The sequence below is a fragment of the Astatotilapia calliptera genome, chromosome 7 (assembly GCF_964374335.1).
Source record: "Astatotilapia calliptera chromosome 7, fAstCal68.1, whole genome shotgun sequence".
NCBI classification, from domain to species: Eukaryota; Metazoa; Chordata; class Actinopteri; order Cichliformes; family Cichlidae; genus Astatotilapia; species Astatotilapia calliptera.
In genome coordinates this window covers 13185673-13203964 of record NC_137428.1, presented here as the reverse complement: position 1 = coordinate 13203964, position 18292 = coordinate 13185673, and the positions used below count along the sequence as shown (strand labels likewise).

General features: G+C 38.4%; 3 protein-coding genes across 3 annotated transcripts in view; 2 read left to right on the top strand and 1 right to left on the bottom strand.

Moving 5' to 3' along the window:
• Positions 1-156: 156 nt before the first annotated feature.
• ckmt2a (creatine kinase, mitochondrial 2a (sarcomeric)) lies at positions 157-9149 on the top strand. The gene is made up of 10 exons (XM_026173023.2): positions 157-306; positions 1812-1988; positions 4799-4997; positions 5497-5592; positions 5687-5908; positions 6702-6787; positions 7039-7162; positions 8155-8289; positions 8559-8684; positions 8801-9149. Exons 2-10 carry the CDS (start codon positions 1846-1848, stop codon positions 8915-8917), a joined length of 1248 nt encoding a protein of 415 aa, XP_026028808.2. The 5' UTR covers positions 157-306; positions 1812-1845; the 3' UTR covers positions 8918-9149.
• Positions 9150-10310: 1161 nt separating this feature from the next.
• On the bottom strand, positions 10311-14893 carry ube2l3a (ubiquitin-conjugating enzyme E2L 3a). The gene is made up of 4 exons (XM_026173024.2): positions 14737-14893; positions 12025-12120; positions 11218-11404; positions 10311-11114 (listed from the first exon to the last, which is right to left on the bottom strand). The coding sequence occupies exons 1-4, from the start codon at positions 14761-14763 to the stop codon at positions 10960-10962; spliced, it is 465 nt and encodes a 154-aa protein (XP_026028809.1). The 5' UTR covers positions 14764-14893; the 3' UTR covers positions 10311-10959.
• Positions 14894-16363: 1470 nt separating this feature from the next.
• Positions 16364-18292, top strand: part of zfyve16 (zinc finger, FYVE domain containing 16) — a 45658-nt gene continuing 43729 nt past the window's right edge. The window contains exon 1 of the mRNA XM_026173009.2: positions 16364-16908. The gene's annotated coding sequence lies outside the window, so the exon portion shown is untranslated. The remainder of the gene's footprint in view (positions 16909-18292) is intronic.

Here is an 18292-nt window from a genome sequence, read left to right as displayed (position 1 = left end):
AATCCTCTAACTCAGGGCATGGCTGCTGCTGTACATAGCTCTCATGGTCACAGAAGTGGAACAAGAGATCATTTTCAAATATCAAGGTCAAACTGGACAGTGATATTGGAGCCTTGGTGGTCATGGTTAATCATGGCTCAGCAGAAAGCATACTATACGTCCATTGGCTTATAATTATTTCTTTCTGAACTTTTGATTGGCTACGACCTTCTAATCCCACATGACGGGGTGGAGCCTTGTGTAAGAGGAGAGTGAAAAGCTGTTTAACAAGAGACCCTGAGCAAGAAGGCAGCAGCTTTTCTACAGGTACTGTATCTCCTTTCTCTTATTTCTCCTACAGAAAGCCTTCATTTGCTTCCAATACTTGGGAAAATTATTGAGCTGGTTGTAGAGCTAGTATTAAAGATCCAGGCTGTATACAAAAAAATTGCATGCTTTTGACATTCAAAATTAATGTGAAGTTTAAAAGCTATGGACAAGGAAAGCAGGTGGAAGGTGAAGCAGGATTTGATGATGATTTCAAGGTGATATGTAAGCAAACAACAGGAAGAAACGTAGAAAATCAAACAGAGAGTAGGTGCTTTTTTTTTTTACATGAAAAGTTTCCAGTTAAAAGGTCACAGCAACCAGGGGAGGGGACAGTGATCTTAGAGCATCTGTAAGATCTCATAATTTTCAGTGTTGGTTAGTAGAGGTGGTTTCTCACAGGCTGATCTCTAGAAAGAACTCTTGCACTCTCTTTCCACCTGTTTTTCATCCTGATACATCAGCTCTCCTGTACACTTCACCTTCCAACTGCCTTGTTTCCATCTGTCTGTCCCACTGCCTTATGAGGTTCTGGTCTTATGACCAGTTCTGAATGTCACCGTCTGAGCCAGGCATGGCTTGGATCTTGACACTGAATCCTGGCAGTGCAACCGCCTTCCACCAATCTATAAATACTACGCCCATTGACCCACAGAGTGAACTGCCTTTAACCTACACAGAGAAAGGAAAAGCCTTAGAGTGGGACAAACGGAGCTCATAAAAATCATGTGACTAACTGAGTGACTTTTAATTTCAGGTCTGACTCTGATTAATAGGACTAACAACGACCTCACAGCTCCCCTCTATATAAAGACACACTCTCATGGACACAATCCACAGCGGATAAGCTAAAATTTGACCTTCCAGGCCAGGTCCATGAAACTAAATGAATTGCTTTTGTGGGACATTTCGACAAAATTAACAAGAATGATTATTAAAGCCATTTCTTTTTGAATAAATGTCGCATTTTTTGTTAGCTTACGGCTGACTTCTCACTGTTCAATAGCAAAGCATTAGTGTCATATGAAACCTGCCATTCTGTGTCATATGAAACCTGCCATTAAGACTGCGATAATAACACTAAGAGTGTTTGCCAGAGCCTCCCATGGTCTAAGCTTGATATAATATTGAATAAAACTTTTCATGGGTGAAAGGTCATTAGATAAGAGCAAGTTAGGCCTAGATTGTTCTGGGTATCCTACCTTAATCTTTAGAACTCTCACTACAATCACATCCCAATCCTCAGCCCTAACCCTGACCTGATCCTTTTTTGGATTTTTTTCGCAGTTTTATTCTACACCCCAAAACTATAACATCATGACAATGTGATTGGTCACTTGCAATGCTGAATTTACAGCAACATTTATTATGATGATCCAGGGACACCACAACATGAGGATACTAGATACACATCAGGTGTCCATTTCCACTTTGCCTGTACGTGTATATGTTAGCACCATTCACAAGTCATCAACAAAACCTTGCTTTTGTGTTTTTATATGTAGTCCTTTTGCTACTGAAAACCCAGCTAGCAGAAAAATGGCAAGCTCTTTCACACGCCTGATCTCCAAGCGCAATACAGCTGTGCTGTTGGCCGGCTTGGGAGCAGGAACAGCTGGATTCTTGTTGAGTGAAAACAGTTCTCTGGCTGCTGAGGCAAAGAAGAAGCTTTACCCTCCCAGGTAAGACAGGTCAACATTAGCACCACTAATGCCACCAAGGGGTGACCAGTTGTAAAAAGAACTTGGTTGGCTAGAAATCTGTTAGAACATTACCATTTGGCTTCCTTGTTCTATGACCTTAATAGTTTTTTATTTTTTGAAGAATTTATGATCTCAGTGCAACTAAAGCTTTACTTTGTAAAATATGACAACAATTTAAAAAAGGAGGATAAAACCAGGGGTGCTCTAAGATTCAGCCTACATTACCTTGTTATTGACAGGTTGTTACAGTATATTTACACATCGCTCAGTCACATCTGCCCCTCACTGGCTATGTACGGCAGGGGTGTCCAACTTCAGGTCTCAAGGGTCCTGCCAGTTTGAGATATCACCCTAGGTCAGCACACCTGAATCAAATGATTAGTTCATTACCAGGCCTCTGGTGAACCTTAAGACAGGCCATTTATATAGCCCTATAAATCAGCTATGTTGGACCAAGGACACATCTAAAACCTCCAGGACACCGGCCCTTGAGGCCTGGAGTTGGACACCCCTGATGTGTGGTTTCAAAATACCAAGTGGCAAATGATACAATTCAACTAGTTAATCTATGGGCATGTCTGAAAGACATGAAGTTCCTGAATGACATTCTAAATTTAGAGAAAACTAAGGTTATTTTACTCTACCCTAAAAATATTAAAACATGGCCTCTCACCAGAATCTTATGCTAGGTGGCATTACCTTAGCCCCCAGTAACAGTGTGAGGAATCTTGGAGTCATTTTTGACCAGGATATGTTCTTCCATTGATAACATTTGCAGGGATATCTTCATCCATTTGCGCAATACCACTAAATTGAAAATTTAGTTTAAAACTTTTCTTTTTGATAAAGCTTATAATTACTGCTGACTTAGTGACCCTGAACCTCAATCCTTAGTTCTGCTGCGTCATCTTTTCACTCTCTGGTGATGCTATACACCACTATTATATTTAACCATTAATAGTTAATGGCTCTCTCTTTCATAGCGCGCCTTTTGTCCTGTCTCTCCCTGCTCACTTCTATTTCCCTTTCCCCCAACTTCCCCTTGAGCCTGCTGGAGGCTTCTTCCTGTTAAAATGAAGTTTTTCCTTTATACTGTCATCTAGTGTTTACTCATGGGGTTGACTTTCTAATATTGTTGTGCCTTTACACTAAAATATTGTAGGGTGTTTACTGTTCAATATAAAGTGCCTTCAAGCATGAGTTGGTACTACACAAATAAAACTGAATTGAATAGAATGATGTCACAGTGGCTTTGTACATCTTTCATATACACTCTATGCTTAAGCAAGAAGAAAGACAGTCAAAAGTGAGGTGAAAGAGTAGGTTACATCATAGGGACTGATGACAATAAGAGATGTGAGGATTGAAGCAAAAAGTTCTTTCTGCAGTAGATGACCTTGACCAGTCAGTGAGTAGGTATTAGACTGCAATTATCTCCCTTAAAAACAGACAGACCAACTACGTGCCTCACATCACTTGCACATTTCATAAGAGTGACTCACTACAAAATGTTTCCATAACAGAAATAAGCAGAAGGTGACATCACTAGACTGTTTATGAACTGATTCATGTGTTCAAAGTAAAAGTACCCTGCATACTGTTTTGTATTTTCTATATAACAAGTTATTGTTTCACAGCAATTTTCCAACTTCTGGGATAAATAAGGGCTTTCTGATCTCATCTTATGCACTGAGCCTGCAGCATTAATAAACATGTGTGGATTGTGTCAACACAGTCCAACTAAACATCTGAGAGTTTCAAAGAGTACACAATGTCATGTCAGATATGCTGGCGATGTCTTGCAAGATCAGTGACGCTCTCACATTTCATCTGGGTTACCTTTGGCTCACTCTCACTTACTTTTTCACACTGTATTTTATGCTCTCCCCTTTTACTGCCTTTACCCACTCATCCTATGCATACATAGAGTACACTTGCTTCTCTGGTGGCTGAAGATAGATTTTTCTGATAGTGTGCTCATATTTAGGCTCCAGGATAAATTTGGAATGATTTGAAGCCTACTTAGTGCCACTGCATGCTGGATCAGAATCTAAAAGCACCTTAAGTTCCTAATAGTTTTACACAATATAAAGATTCAGAATTTAGCCACTGACTCCATATACTCTTTGTCCAATATTAGATTCCTGATATTGATGAACTCTCTGATTCCAGAGTTATAGTACTCTTACCCCCTAAATGGCAGCTAAGTTTAGCAGCTAGTTGAGGACAAATGGGAGCCACCAGTAGCTATTATCAACCTCTGGCTCTCTTTCATTGCATGTCTTTTGTTCTGTCAAATGGCTGCCCCTCCCTGAACCTGGTTCTTCTGGGGGTTTCTTCCTGTTAAAAGGGAGTTTCTCCTTTCTACTGTTGCCAAGTGCTTGCTTAGATAGGGTCATTTTATTGTTAGGGTTTTTCTCCATTATTGTATGGTCTTTACCTTATAATATACAGTGTCTTGGGGTGACTGTTGTTGTGATTTGGCGCTATACAAATAAATAAATAAAAACCCCTAAGTTAGCAAAATAAAAGAACAAAAATTACCTAAAAATCTTTCCCCCAACCCCAAACCAACAATGTACACATCAAATTGTCTATTTGCTTACAAATGAGATATCTCCAGGTTAACCAACTGGTATTCTGTACCACAGCTATATGCTAGATCAGCACTGAATACGTTGAAGGGAAAATTATGTTGTCAACATTAGCTGGAGTAAGAAGGAATATTATTCCAGGGGTGTCGTAACTCTCAAAACTTTTACATTTCTTCAATCCGTCTCCTCTTGAAGCTCTGATTACCCTGACCTGAGGAAGCACAACAACTGCATGGCCTCTGCTCTTACTCCAGCTATTTATGCCAAATTGAGGGACAAAGTCACCCCCAACAACTGGACCCTTGACCAGTGCATCCAAACGGGAGTCGACAACCCTGGACACCCTTTCATCAAGACAGTGGGTTGCGTGGCTGGTGACGAGGAGAGCTATGAGGTAAAACAAAGTGGGTTTTGTTTAAATTATCCACTGAATAACCTGTGCTTATCTTAATAATAATCAGTATATTGATTAATTGTAAATCTGGTAATACGTGAGAACTCAAAAACTGAGGCAGTAAGGTTAAAAAAAAGCATGCCTCATATCACTTGCACATTTCATAAGAATTACTCACTACAAAATGTTTCGACAACAGAAGATAGCAGAAGACTTTTTATGAACTGATTCATATGTTCATAGCTAAAGTATCATGCATACTGTCAGAAATGATGTGTCATTATACAGAGTGTAGTACCTGAATGAAAGTATGGTTGGAACAGTCTTTTTTCCCCATTAAGCCAGTAACTGTTGATTCTTTGTCATAGAGCTGATGATTATCCTTATTATAAAGGTGCAATTCCACACCGTCTATATCATAAGACATCAACTGTCAAAGTAAACTTCTGACTTCCTGAAACAAACCTACACTGCAGACTTTGTTTGCTGGTGCTTCTAGGTGTTTGCTGAGCTCTTTGACCCTGTCATCAAAGACAGACATAATGGCTATGACCCCAGAGTCATGAAACATCCTACTGACCTGGATGCCTCCAAGGTTAGACCATAGCTTCTTGCCACTATAATTTCAATGCATCCATATTCGATTTCTACACGTATGAAACACTTGTCTTTGCCTTTGTCCTTTCCAGATAACCCATGGCATGTTTGATGAGAATTATGTTCTGTCATCCCGGGTGCGTACTGGCCGTAGTATCCGTGGGCTTAGCCTCCCCCCAGCCTGTTCGAGGGCTGAGCGCCGTGAGGTGGAGCGGGTAGTAGTGACAGCCCTAGCTGGCCTTAAAGGAGACCTGGCTGGACACTACTACAGCCTAGGAGACATGACGGAAAAGGAGCAGCAGCAACTTATTGATGTCAGTTAATCATTTCAGAGAAATGTATACGCTTTCCTTTATATTTAAACTTATGATTTAATGTTATTTGTAATTATTATTTTGTGTGAATGGTAAATTTAAAAATGGTAAATATAGAGATTTATGGGGTGGATGTTTCTTTGGCACCCAGCACTTTGTTGGGTATCCGTTTAGCTTACTGGTTAAACAGGCACCATATGCCTTACAGCTGAAATGCAGTGGCTTGATTTCAGTCTAACCTGCAGCCCCTTGCTGTATGTCTTCTCCTTCTCCTTCTCGCCCTCTTTCCTGTCTACTCTTCACTGCTGAACTGCCAGATAAGGACAAAAATAAATCTTAACAAAATATGTTGCTTAAATAGAGTTTAAAACTTTCCAAACTGAAATAAGGCTTTCAACAGAAGGTGAAGAAACAGCAGCTGTGGCTTTATGTTCAGGTCATCTGCAGGGATATCAACTGACAGTGAAATGGGATAAGCTGTACTCTTGCATAATACCACTTTGAACCACAAGATGGTGCAGCAACCCCGTGTAGCTTCTGTAAAGGCTGTTCATCTATATTTATATATATATATTTATTTATTTTTTGAGAATATATTTTTTAAATCCATTTTTTAAAGACTAATCTCATTGCAGCCTCAACAATACCTATTAAAAAAGACCAATGCCCTTTTATATATGACTCTTTGAAATCTTTTCATCACCAAATTGTAAAGAAGTCTTTCTTCCCTTTAAAATCTAAAAATCTACATCTCTTTCCTTCTTGATCCTCCCTTAACCATTCCCACCTGTAGGATCACTTCTTATTTGACAAGCCTGTCTCTCCACTGTTGACATGTGCCTTTATGGCCAGAGACTGGCCAGATGCCAGGGGGATCTGGTATGGTCTATTCAGTTCTTGTGCATGTCCGCTGCTGTGTGACCATGTATGAGTTATTATTGTGCCTGTTCCTGGAAACTGAGCCACTAAAACAGCAGGAAGTTTGATGCTGTGTTTTCCATTTGGTGTGCATAGCTTTTTATAAACGCATGTTTTTGCACAGACGACAAGTGTGAATATCAAAGTGCCTTGTGTCATGAGTCATCAGCAGTAATGAAAGACGAGTAGTTTTCTTGTTTTCTTTTCCTCAGGCACAACAATGATAAGACCTTCCTGATCTGGGTCAATGAGGAGGACCACACCAGAGTTATCTCCATGGAGAAGGGCGGCAACATGAAGAGAGTGTTTGAGAGATTTTGCAACGGACTCAAACAGGTACAGTGGAGTGTGATGTCAAACAGAGTAAAGGGATATCATTTTGATAATTAGACAGTCTTTTTTGTGGCTGCTAATGTTGCTGAGTTGTATCAGGCTGAAATATCTCAATTATTACTCAGTTTATAAACATTCGTGTTTATACACGAATTGTGTCAAATTTCATATTTGACACATCTTCATTTCAGTCATCAAAAAGGATTATTCTTTGTGACACATTAAATCCACTGTGAGGTGCAAACTCAGCTGTTGTAACTCTGTTTGGCCACTGGTTTAAAAAATAAATGCATCACACTCCCAAACTGTATATAAAAGATGGGCAAAGCCACCATTCCATTCCTGACAGGTTTTAATAACGTTTCAGCATTTTAGTCATTGTCATGTTGTTTTTGGGGACCAAAAGAAACCATATTTGGACAAGAGGGTAGAACTTATTAGCTAGTACTACCTAGCTCGATTAGCAGGTTGGATCCATTAACTATTCAAAGACATATACCTGTTAAGTAGCAGACTTATAAAATACTAGAATTTCACTCACCAAAATTATGTGCATTGGCTTGATTATGAGCTAGGCTCCAGTGGCCACTAGAGGAACTGCATTTCATTAATTTAGCTATGTTACTTCACATGTCAGCACTATCCAATTTTGGTCATTTGGGGCATCTGAAAACAAGTGTCATAATTCTGAGTCTTTGATCCAGCACTTTGAGTGTTTTAAAATTCTGTTTATTAATAAATAATTTCTGTTTGATGACTAGTTTACTTACAGTCTACGTTTGAAAAAGGGAACAAATGTTATATATTATCTATCCTGACTCATAATAAAAGAAAACTGCATTTATTTCATTATGTACTTATTTTGTTAACATGAAAACTCCTCAAATTTCAAACTTCTCAGCTCTCAACTAAAGCGCTGCAAAAAGTGATTATCTTGCTCAACTATTATGTATAGATAAAATGTGATTGGGCAACCATGAACATACTGTTTACAGGTGGAGCACCTGATCCAGGAGAGAGGGTGGGAATTCATGTGGAATGAACGTCTGGGATACGTCCTCACATGTCCGTCCAACCTGGGCACCGGCCTCAGGGCGGGTGTCCATGTACGCCTGCCAAAACTAAGCAAGGTAATATAATGACACTATAACACTATAATTTTAAGTTCTGTTCACTTTTATTTAAATATTTTCAATTTACGACAACAGTTGTCTCATGGGACTTCTGTCAGCTAATTTTTAAAGGTTTCTATAATCCAAATTCTTCCTCATGATCTCATCTAGAATTTTTTTTAAATCCCCCAAAAAACCCAACTTCTATTCATGTTATTATTTCTGTTCTTGAAAAAGAAATCTTTTAACTACAGTTTCAACATGTTATAAATGATTCCAACTTACAGGACACACGTTTCAGCAAAATCCTCGACAACCTGCGGCTGCAGAAACGCGGCACAGGGGGAGTCGACACGGCTGCTACTGGTGATACCTTTGACATTTCCAACCTTGACCGTCTGGGCAAATCTGAAGTGAGGAGATTCTTTTGTTGCCCTTTGCACAATTTCTTTTTTCATGCTAATAAGCTCACATGCATCAGTTCTATATAACGCCCTGTCTGAGCTATTCTGTTGCTGTGTGCTTCTAGGTGGAGTTGGTCCAGTTGTTGGTTGACGGCGTCAACTACCTGATTGAGTGTGAGAAACGGCTGGAAAAAGGCCAGGATATCAAAATCCCATCTCCCATTGTTCAGTTTAGGAAATGAAAACTGAACTCCTCAGTTTCCTCGGTGACCTGATCAGTCCTCCCTCTCAAACTGAGCCTGCTAGAGCACCTGAGAGGGACTCCCATCAGCGAGGAGAAAGCATTCTCTTTAAGTTTCCAAGACAGAGTGCATTTCTTTAAGATAAATCATCTTAGACGTGTTCTTTAGAGGAAAACTCTACCTCAAGAAAATTGTAACCCCAAGTTCAATGAATAAACACTATACAACATTTTATTGCTTTCATTTTGTTTTTTGCTGTTGTTGTTTTTCACTTTGGCTGAGCAATAAAGTGTAGAAAGTGGTTCAGAATTCTTTCACTGAAGCACAGTCTGTTGTTTGTATGAAGATAATGTCAGTTTTGTAGTTATTAGATGTCAGTTTATTTTCCTATCATCATCAGCCACTTTATTAGGTAAACCATGCTGGTGCTGGGTTGGAAACCCTTTTGTCTTCAGAACTGTCTTAATTATTAGTGGCTGAGATTCAAAAAGGTGCTAGAAACATTCCTGAGATTTTGGTTCATACTGTCATGATAGCGTCAACCAGTTGCTGCAGATTTTCCAGTTGCACGTGATGGTTATAAAGGAATGGACATGGTCAGCAATAATACTCAGGTAGGCTAATAGTGCTCTGTTGGTACTTACGGGTCCAAAATGTACCAAGAAAATACCCTGCGCACCATTTCACCACCACGATCATCCTGAAACATTGACACAGTATGGATCCATGCTTTTATGTTCATGCCGATTCTGACCCTACCATCTGAACATCACAGTAGAAATAAAGATTTTTCCTGTCCTCTGCTGGCCAATTTTGGTGAGCTTGTGCACATTGTAGCCTCAGTGTCCTCTTCTTAGCTGACAGGAGCGCCATCTGGTATGGTCTTCTAATTCTGTAGCCTATCAGCTTCAACGCTTAACATTCAAAGTTGGTGTCGCTGTAACAAGTAGTTATTTGAGCTACTGCCACCTTTCTAGTGGCTCAAAGTAGTCTGGTCCCTTTCCTCTGACCTCTAAAAATCTATAAGTTAACTGAATACGCTCTCCTTTCCTAACCATTATCTAAACCGTAGAGATGGTTGCGCAGGAAAATCCCAGTAGATGTGCAGTTTTTGAAATCCTTAGATGAGCCCATCTATAGCATCAACAACCATGACATTATCAAAGTAATGTCAATCGCCTTTCTTTACCTCTCCAAAGCTGGACCCAGCTGTAAATCTGGTAAGGATTATGCCTAAAAATCCCACTACAGGAATAGGAAAGATCCTGCATATGCCTCTGTATTTCCTACTGGCTTCTCACATTTGTAAGCATCAGTAATTTTGTATCTTGTTTTTACATCAGTAATAATGGATCTGTTCACTGACAACATGCACTTTACAAAGGGGCCAACAGAGGTGGAAGAAGTTTAATAATATTTCTAAAGATACAAAAATGATTCAATGACTTGAATGTTGTTGCATTTTCAGAAGTTTCTTTGCTCCTGTGTGAATTTTGCATGAGCAACAAATTTAAATTCTGCCACTGCCACGGGTGATTTTACAGATCACGGTGTATCCTAGGGGGAAAACGACTGAAAGGAGTAGACGACAAATATAACCCACAGCATAAATGCCGTCAAGATTTGAAACAATGCTTAAAAATCTGTAAACAGGTGTGCATAAGCTAATGATTAATCTAAGAACACATTCAGCATTAAAGTAAGCAGAACAGCACTTTTCAGAGATTTCACTTTCGACGATGCCACCTCAGAAAATTTTATTTTTTCTAAAAAGGAAAGAAAAAAAAAATCAGTAGAAAGAAGTCAAAAACAACCAAAAGGTGACACTTTGAGGCCAGAGCCTGCCTGTGCACCAAAAAGTCCTGCTTTTCTTTTTGGCAAAGTGAAAGAGCAACACAAGCCTCTATTAAAGAGTGGTTGGACAGTGCTAAACAATGCAGGTTTGGAGAACAGGCCATCTCTGTGAAATAAGGGGATAAGAACAGAGAGTCAGGCTGGGTTCTTTGAACAGGAAACAAAAAGGAAGTCTAAGAGGCGGATCGTCAGTCCACAGGTCGCTTTTCACTGTGTTTCTTTGTGAACTCCTCTGCGTTCTTCATGAATTTCGCACGGTCTTTAGTGTACTCCTCTGCCAGGTCAGCCCTCAGTGGATGCTCTGGCTGAGGCATGTTCACCATCGCAACCAGACACTGAATCACTGGCAGACAGAGGGAATGAGAAAAGAACATTTGTGAGCATATTTGGTACTTTTTGGAACAGATATAAGAAAACAATAATAAGATGTGGATGTCCATTTTCACCTTGGCAGGTTTTCGTGGCTGGCTTCCAGTTCTCCACACTGATGATGGGCAGGCAGACCTGGCCCTTTTCATCAATGTTGGGGTGGTAGATTTTTGTCTTGAAGGTTATCTTAGGTGGCTTGAAAGGATACTCTGCAGGGAAGATGATCTCAATCCGAAATGCTCCTTTGTCATATGGAGGACAGTCCTTGAAGAAAATAAGTATGTGTTAATTTCAGGAAAATCGGAATAATATTTAGTCAACAATAATTACATAATTTAATTAATAATGCTCTTTGACTTTAAGATGACTTGGTGGGGGTCATTTTTATGTGCGCTTTGATACTTTTAATAGTGAAAATTAAAAATGTTGCTAAAATGATTTCAGTGTTCTTCTCTAATAATGTTCTTCTTTTTTATACTTCTGAACATATCAAGGATGCCCCTCTCTACAGCATTAAACAGAACCAAAACTTGTGTCTGACACTTACCAAAACAGAAACCTTAAAAAAATAAAATAAGTGAACAAAAAACAAGTAAGCTGATAATGTACTGTTCACAACAGATTTTATATATATATATATATATATATATATATATATATATATATATATATATATATATATATATATATATATATATATATATATATATATATATATATATATATATATATAAAAATAAAAATAAAACAATATTTTTCATACAAGTCAACCCAAATTTCTACCAAAATGTTCTTCTCGAACTTCACAATGTGTGATCTGAAATTTGAGCCATTAGAGAAACAAAAGTGGGAAAAATGTATAGTTACATAGGGTCAATACTTACAGGAACAATAAGCCCTTGCCAGTTCAAAATATTAGATTCATCCACTTGAATGATTCGGAAATTCTTTATTCCAGAATCGCGAATGTCTTGAATCTCCTGAAACGAAACATAATTGATTGAAATTTGGTGCAAAATTATGCAGTGACAGAACAGGAAGAACAAACAGACAAATGCGTGAATGTATAACGTAGAGTAATCAGCCACAACATCTCCAAACTGGTAGCCAGAACCTACTAAAAGTGATCCAAGGAAGGAGAAATGGTGACTCGGCAGGTTCAGAAAGGGCAGTACTGGACCATGCCGTTTTAGCCCACAGAAAAACAGTCTTCAGCTGGCTAGGATAAAAATGTGTCAGCACACAAATTGCTGTGCATGACGCTGCACAAATGCAGACTGTCAGAACCTACAATGACCACATGAACAACACAGTGCTGACTTGGTCCCCAAATTTCCAAGATCTCAACCGAGACAAGCATTGTTGGGATGGGCACACACGGACACACACACACTGACTTAAGGTGTGTTCTTTTGGTGACATTAGGGTGAGCGCCACATTATGAGTTGTGGTTTTAAACTTGTGGCTGATTGATGTCGATAAAACGTGAGGAAAAGTCAAGAAACCAGCTAAGAAATACAATCTGCTGGGTGTAGGTGATTCAGAGGAACTGTGTAATATGGCCCTGATGGACCGAGTCCCGTCAGACAGTAAACAGTTACATCACTTCCTCCACAATGACTCATACCCGCTCATTCCTCGGTTCAGATTACTATTCACACAATGCATTTTTCCTTCCAGGCTGTTCACATAAATACTGCAAAAACAATTATGGTGTTTTAAATTTTATTAACATCGGACAATGATGGCCTGTGTGAGACCTTCACCTCCACTAATACAGTTCTGCATACTTACAGGGCAGCAGTCATAGATTCATACTAATTAACAATAAATAAATAAATTAATGAATAAATAAATAAATTTAATTAAATAATGGGTTGCCAAAGTGTGACCTTTGCAATGACATGTGTGTATGGCAAACAGACAGAGGTGGAGAACTCAGTTTTTTGCTATGAAGGCCTGTGATGTATGAAACACTCAAGGATTCATATAGACTAAGCTTTTTAACATAACCCTCAACAAATTAAAGAAAAAAAATTAAAAAACAAAAACCTGAAACAGCTTCAAACTTAAATGGGTATTGCATCTTTAAAATGTGCGTGTGCAGCAACATTGGCTGAGGACTAATGGTTCCATGATGGTTACTTTTAGTTATTTAAAAAAACAACAACAAAAAAACAAAAAGTGTTTAACTTGTGACTTGTTAACCTTGTTTGCGGTTGACTGATTTCAGGTATAAAGCAAAGCAGTTGCAGAGAATATCAAGGAGCAGCCTTGTGATAACAGTCACCTTCAACCACCACAACCAGCTGTTAGCTGAACACTAGCACTAGCATTAGTTTAAAAAAAAAAAAATAGCGTTACAAAACAAATCCATCTGGTTACTCAGATCAAATATTTTTCATTCATATGGTCAAAAAGTCTGCCAGTATAAATTTCAGAAGAACATATAGGTGAGATAGACAAACAGGAGGAAGAAACTAGTAAATGTTATCAAACCACTGAGGTCCTACAGTTGCAAGTGATTGGCAGAAAGAAAGTGACAGTCATAATATTTTATACCGATCAATTCAAGCTGTACATGCCCTACAGTCCCAGTCATTTCAGATAATTCTCTTGCAACAGTTTTAACTGAAAGCAAATAGTAGTTATTTTCTAATTCCCAGTGGAATTTGGAATTTACGTGAACTGTAAAACTGAACTGTCAGGAGATTTCAAGAAGTCGTGACAGCACACTTCACCATTTTCTTTTTGGTATGAGGAAATTACTAACATACAGCAAATCAAAACTAAAACGAGTCAGAACAAAAGAAAGTATGAACGCCTGGCCAGCCACTACACTGTTTACAACATTAGCATACAATTCATTTTTTTCTCTCTTTAAAAATAAAAATCAATGTCTACAATAGCCACATTTTTCTACTTACTCTTTTAACTTACAGGAACAATTCTTTCCAATTGTTACACTTAATTCTTCATAATTTATTGACTACTCTATTTTGTTGCTGAAAAAAGCTGAATAAAGGCATTACTCCTTCTGTTTGTTTTATATTGCGTTTGTTTACATGCAAGTACATGACCAAGTCAAAATAACTTTGTATACTGTTTTGCAAATAACTAACTCTTAATCCCCTAAACAAGAGAATAATGTCATTCATATATATATATTTTTTATTATTAAACGTTTATTAAACGTATACGGCTCAGATGAGGTCTGACGTCACGTCCCAACCCCAAAGTCTCCATGTTTTCGCCTCCGCGGCTGCCTTCAGACGGCGAAAGCGGTTAAAACGAGCTGCTACAGTTTCCACCATGCTTGCCTATTAAACACCAGCTTGCTTTCCGACTTAAAGCCGTAGATGACAGTTTTATCTTAAAGCTTAATCACGCTCTGCTGGCATTTCAAATTAACAACTAAACCCCGAGTCACCGTCTATCGGCCGTCATTATCCTTTCGTTTTGTCAGACACTTGAGCGACAAACACCCGGACATTTTCTCTTTGCTCACGAATCTGTAGCTACACTCATAAAGTCGAAACCATTGTTTAAACCATGTCAAAGTTGCAGAAATCCAACAACTAAGATCTTTTTCTTACCCTAGTTAGTCTCCGAGCCGAAGTCATTGTGGTACCGATTCTGTCTTCTCCTTCTTCTTCCTTTTTCTTTCCGCTCTACCTCGACTTCTTTTCAGTTTGTTTTAAAACGGATGACGGGCGGGATTCTCTTGCGTTACCGCCCTCTTTGGGCCCGGAGGGTTACAGATTTTAACCAAATTTTTACCGCTTTGCTTTGGATATGTGTTCCTGTTTCCTTTTAGGTATCACCATTTCTTTAAGACATCCTTTTAGAATAAAACTATTATATTTATCCATCTATTGTGGTAAGCTAGTCCAGTATTTAGTTCTGTTTATCTAATACATTCATTTAACCATGGCTCATTTAAAGGAGATGTGGAAAATCGATGCAAAACCGTTATAAAAAAAACAAGCACACATGAATTATTTTGAAATTAGAAGACAATTAAAGAAAAAAAAAGATAATTTCCCCACATTTCAAAGTGATGAAATGGTGAATGTCCTTTTATCAAAAAGTCTTTATGGATTTTTTTGAAAAGTGATTCTATTAAATTAAATTTTTTGTCACCTGTTTTGTCACCTTGCCTCTCTGCACTGAATCATTACTTGTTATTAATCTCCGCCTCTCTTCCACAACACGTCTTTTGTCCTGTTTTCCTCCCCTCACCATGAAGTAGTTGTGGCAGATGGCCACCCCTCCCTGAGCCTGGTTCTGCTGGAGGTTTCTTCCTGTTAAAAGGGAGTTTTTTCTTCCCACTGTCACCACAGTTCTTGCTCATAGGGAGTCTTATGATTGTTGGGTAGGCAATATAAATTGCCTTGAGGCAACTGTTGCTGTAATTTGGTGCTGTATAAATAAAACTGAATTTAATTGAATTGACGATACAATGACATAATAATGAAAATGCAAGAAAAAGAATCACAGAGTCTAAGAACATCCTACTCTCACTAGCTATCAGAAATGTTCTAATTTACTCATAATTCTCTAAATTACAACCTTTTAAGTGTGACTCACAGTGAGGAGCAGTTTTCTTTTCAGTCGCATCTTATATCAGGTGACCTCAATTGTTCACATGTTAGGGTGGGTTAAGGGATCACGCTGATTTCACCTGAAACCACAAGTGGTTTTTTCACACCTTATGTGATGAGTCACATGACTAATAGTGGGCCACTTACCCCCTCCTAAGGGACACTACCAACTAAGATTTAAATATCTGTGACTCTCCACTTTTTAGCCTTGGATGAGAGGTGAAATGTCTTCAACAAAATTAAAGAAGTCCAGCTGTTTCTTTTTAAGGTCCTAAGATTCCTCTGGGCAGAAATACCTTGTTGATGCTACAGGTCAAAAGAGACAGGCCAGGCTGCTTTGAGTTCACAGGACGGACACAAAAATACAAATAACAACTTGTTATAACATATATGTTATAACAAGTTGTTATTTGTATTTTAGGTATGCAGCAGATGACTCTTATTGTTTCACAGTAAGATCCACCATTGCTTGTCGTTGATAACTGTGAACAAACTCATCTGGAGCTATCACACATGACATGAAAGATGGCTATCGTGTTGCCATCTACTCATTTCTGAAGTCCCATTTTGAAACTTTGAGATGAGCCTTTCCAGCATCACAATCTCAGTATTAAAAAAAGAAGAGGTGATGGGAAATGGAATGGTTCTTATATAGCAAAATAATAAAATAATAAATTGCTATTACACAAAAGCACAAGGCAGCCCTTGTTCAACTTCCAATTTTTTATTCTTTATTTTTTTAGAATAGAAAATTATATTGAAAAAATTAACAGAGAAATTTACAGTGATTACCTTTAAGAAACTCTAATGTTTCAGAACTTGCCTGAGAAAGATTTTGTCAAGTTTTTTTTATTTTTTTATTTCTCTTTTGTATGTAGCTCCCAGGAAGAACAAGTTTACTCACCACCACTTCTGCGCTGGTGAGTAAACTTGTATGCCAGCCACACAGCCTAACCATATCCTGTGACCTCCCGACAGTCTGCATGTTCAAGATGGCCGCTTAAGTGGAGAATTTACACCTCTCCAGTAAAACTAATCCAGCAGCTAGTTGGCCGAACGACTTTTACCGTGGAATTACCCTAAGATACCAGCAACGTTTTCTTATGCGTTACATCTGAAGAGATAATAATTGTTGAGGTTCGGCACATGGAGTAAAACATGCTGGTAAGAAATTCGTTAACCCCCCCCCCCCCCTCTCCATAGTTTGGTAGCCACATTAGCCAGCTAGCCTGTTCAGTAACAACTAACAGGCTAATTTTTAGCAACACCTGGCGTAATCGTGCTAATTTCAGTAGACGTACAACAGGCAATCCAAAGGTGGTTCACCTTTAAACAGTTAGCCAGAGTTAGCTGTAAAAATAGGACTCTAGCTAACTGCTAAGTGGGGTTGTTAATGTGAAATGTAAGTGCTAATGTTACCTGCTAACGTTTCATATATGATGGGTTTGCTAGTTTTGTTTACCTTACTCGCTCTTATACTGCCTTTTTGGTTTGTGAAACTGTTTTAAATGAGAGCAAGAAAAATGTATGTAGTATGTGTTGTTTACGCCACAACCGATATTTGTAACTTCAGCTCTAAACAGCCATAGTGAATGTGTTTGTACTTCTCGTTTCATATTATTTGTCATTGCATTTTGCCAGTCTCATAAGCAATGAGCAGCAGAACGACATGAATTTTAAATGACAGAATACTTATCAAACCTCAGTTCAGAGGGTTGTTGAGACTTAATCCTTCCCTTAAATATTAAACCTTGTGGGAAAGAAAAGATAGTTACTGAATGACAGCAGCAAAAAGAGGCTCTCTAAGTAAGACCGGAAAAAGAAGTTCTTCCCACTTTGTGGGAAGCTTAGTGAAGTGAAATAAATTTTTTCTTTTTTTCTAGCGTTCCAAACGTCAGCTTGTTACTGTAATTACTAGAAAAACATTTACTGAGAAAAAGCTGGTGGAATTCCTTAATTAAACCACGTGTTCAGAAAGCTCCAACGTGAAGAAAAGTGAAATTAGTATCTGCTCCTATCCACCACTGTTTAGTGAAACATCTTCAGCAAAACTACAGAAGATAAAATAAGATATGGAGACATTAGCTTAGTCTGACAATGTTTAAAGCAAGCCATCCCTAGGGCTGGTTGGTTTGGACACTGAATTATTATAAACATTAATTATTTTTGTACTATCATCATGTCTGTTTTCTGCGACAGGAAAGGTTGCATAAAAGCACAGGGCTAAGCATAGTTCTGAGAATGTTGATATGTTTGATTTTCTTCATTGCAGCCACCACATACTCATTTAAAAAGCTTACAGAAACACTCACTGATTTACTAGCATAGTTAAACGTACAGAGGCACATACACAAGAACACACACCTAATCTACCTCACAGAAGATACAGTACTTACAGACCTATTTTCAAACATATAATATAGGGTATATAAATACAGTGAACACGTTTAACTCTTTGGCAGATGTTGTATGAAGTTAAACTATTAAAAGCATTGCTATTTCTTAAAGGGAAACCAATGAGTAGTTCATTTTGAAAGACCAGTATTTT

What these genes read in the sequence shown, in the direction of transcription:
- ckmt2a (XM_026173023.2), top strand. Translation starts at nt 1,846, where the DNA reads ATGGCAAGCTCTTTCACACGCCTGATCTCCAAGCGCAATACAGCTGTG. An exon ending in CCAGATGCCAGGGGGATCTG is followed by an intron (nt 6,788 to 7,038) that starts GTATGGTCTATT and finishes TCTTTTCCTCAG; the next exon opens with GCACAACAATGATAAGACCT. An exon ending in TTTGCAACGGACTCAAACAG is followed by an intron (nt 7,163 to 8,154) that starts GTACAGTGGAGT and finishes TACTGTTTACAG; the next exon opens with GTGGAGCACCTGATCCAGGA.
- ube2l3a (XM_026173024.2), bottom strand. Translation starts at nt 14,763, where the DNA reads ATGACTTCGGCTCGGAGACTAACTAGG. An exon ending in GGCAAGGGCTTATTGTTCCT is followed by an intron (nt 11,405 to 12,024) that starts GTAAGTATTGAC and finishes ATTTTCTTCAAG; the next exon opens with GACTGTCCTCCATATGACAA. An exon ending in AGCCACGAAAACCTGCCAAG is followed by an intron (nt 11,115 to 11,217) that starts GTGAAAATGGAC and finishes TCTGTCTGCCAG; the next exon opens with TGATTCAGTGTCTGGTTGCG.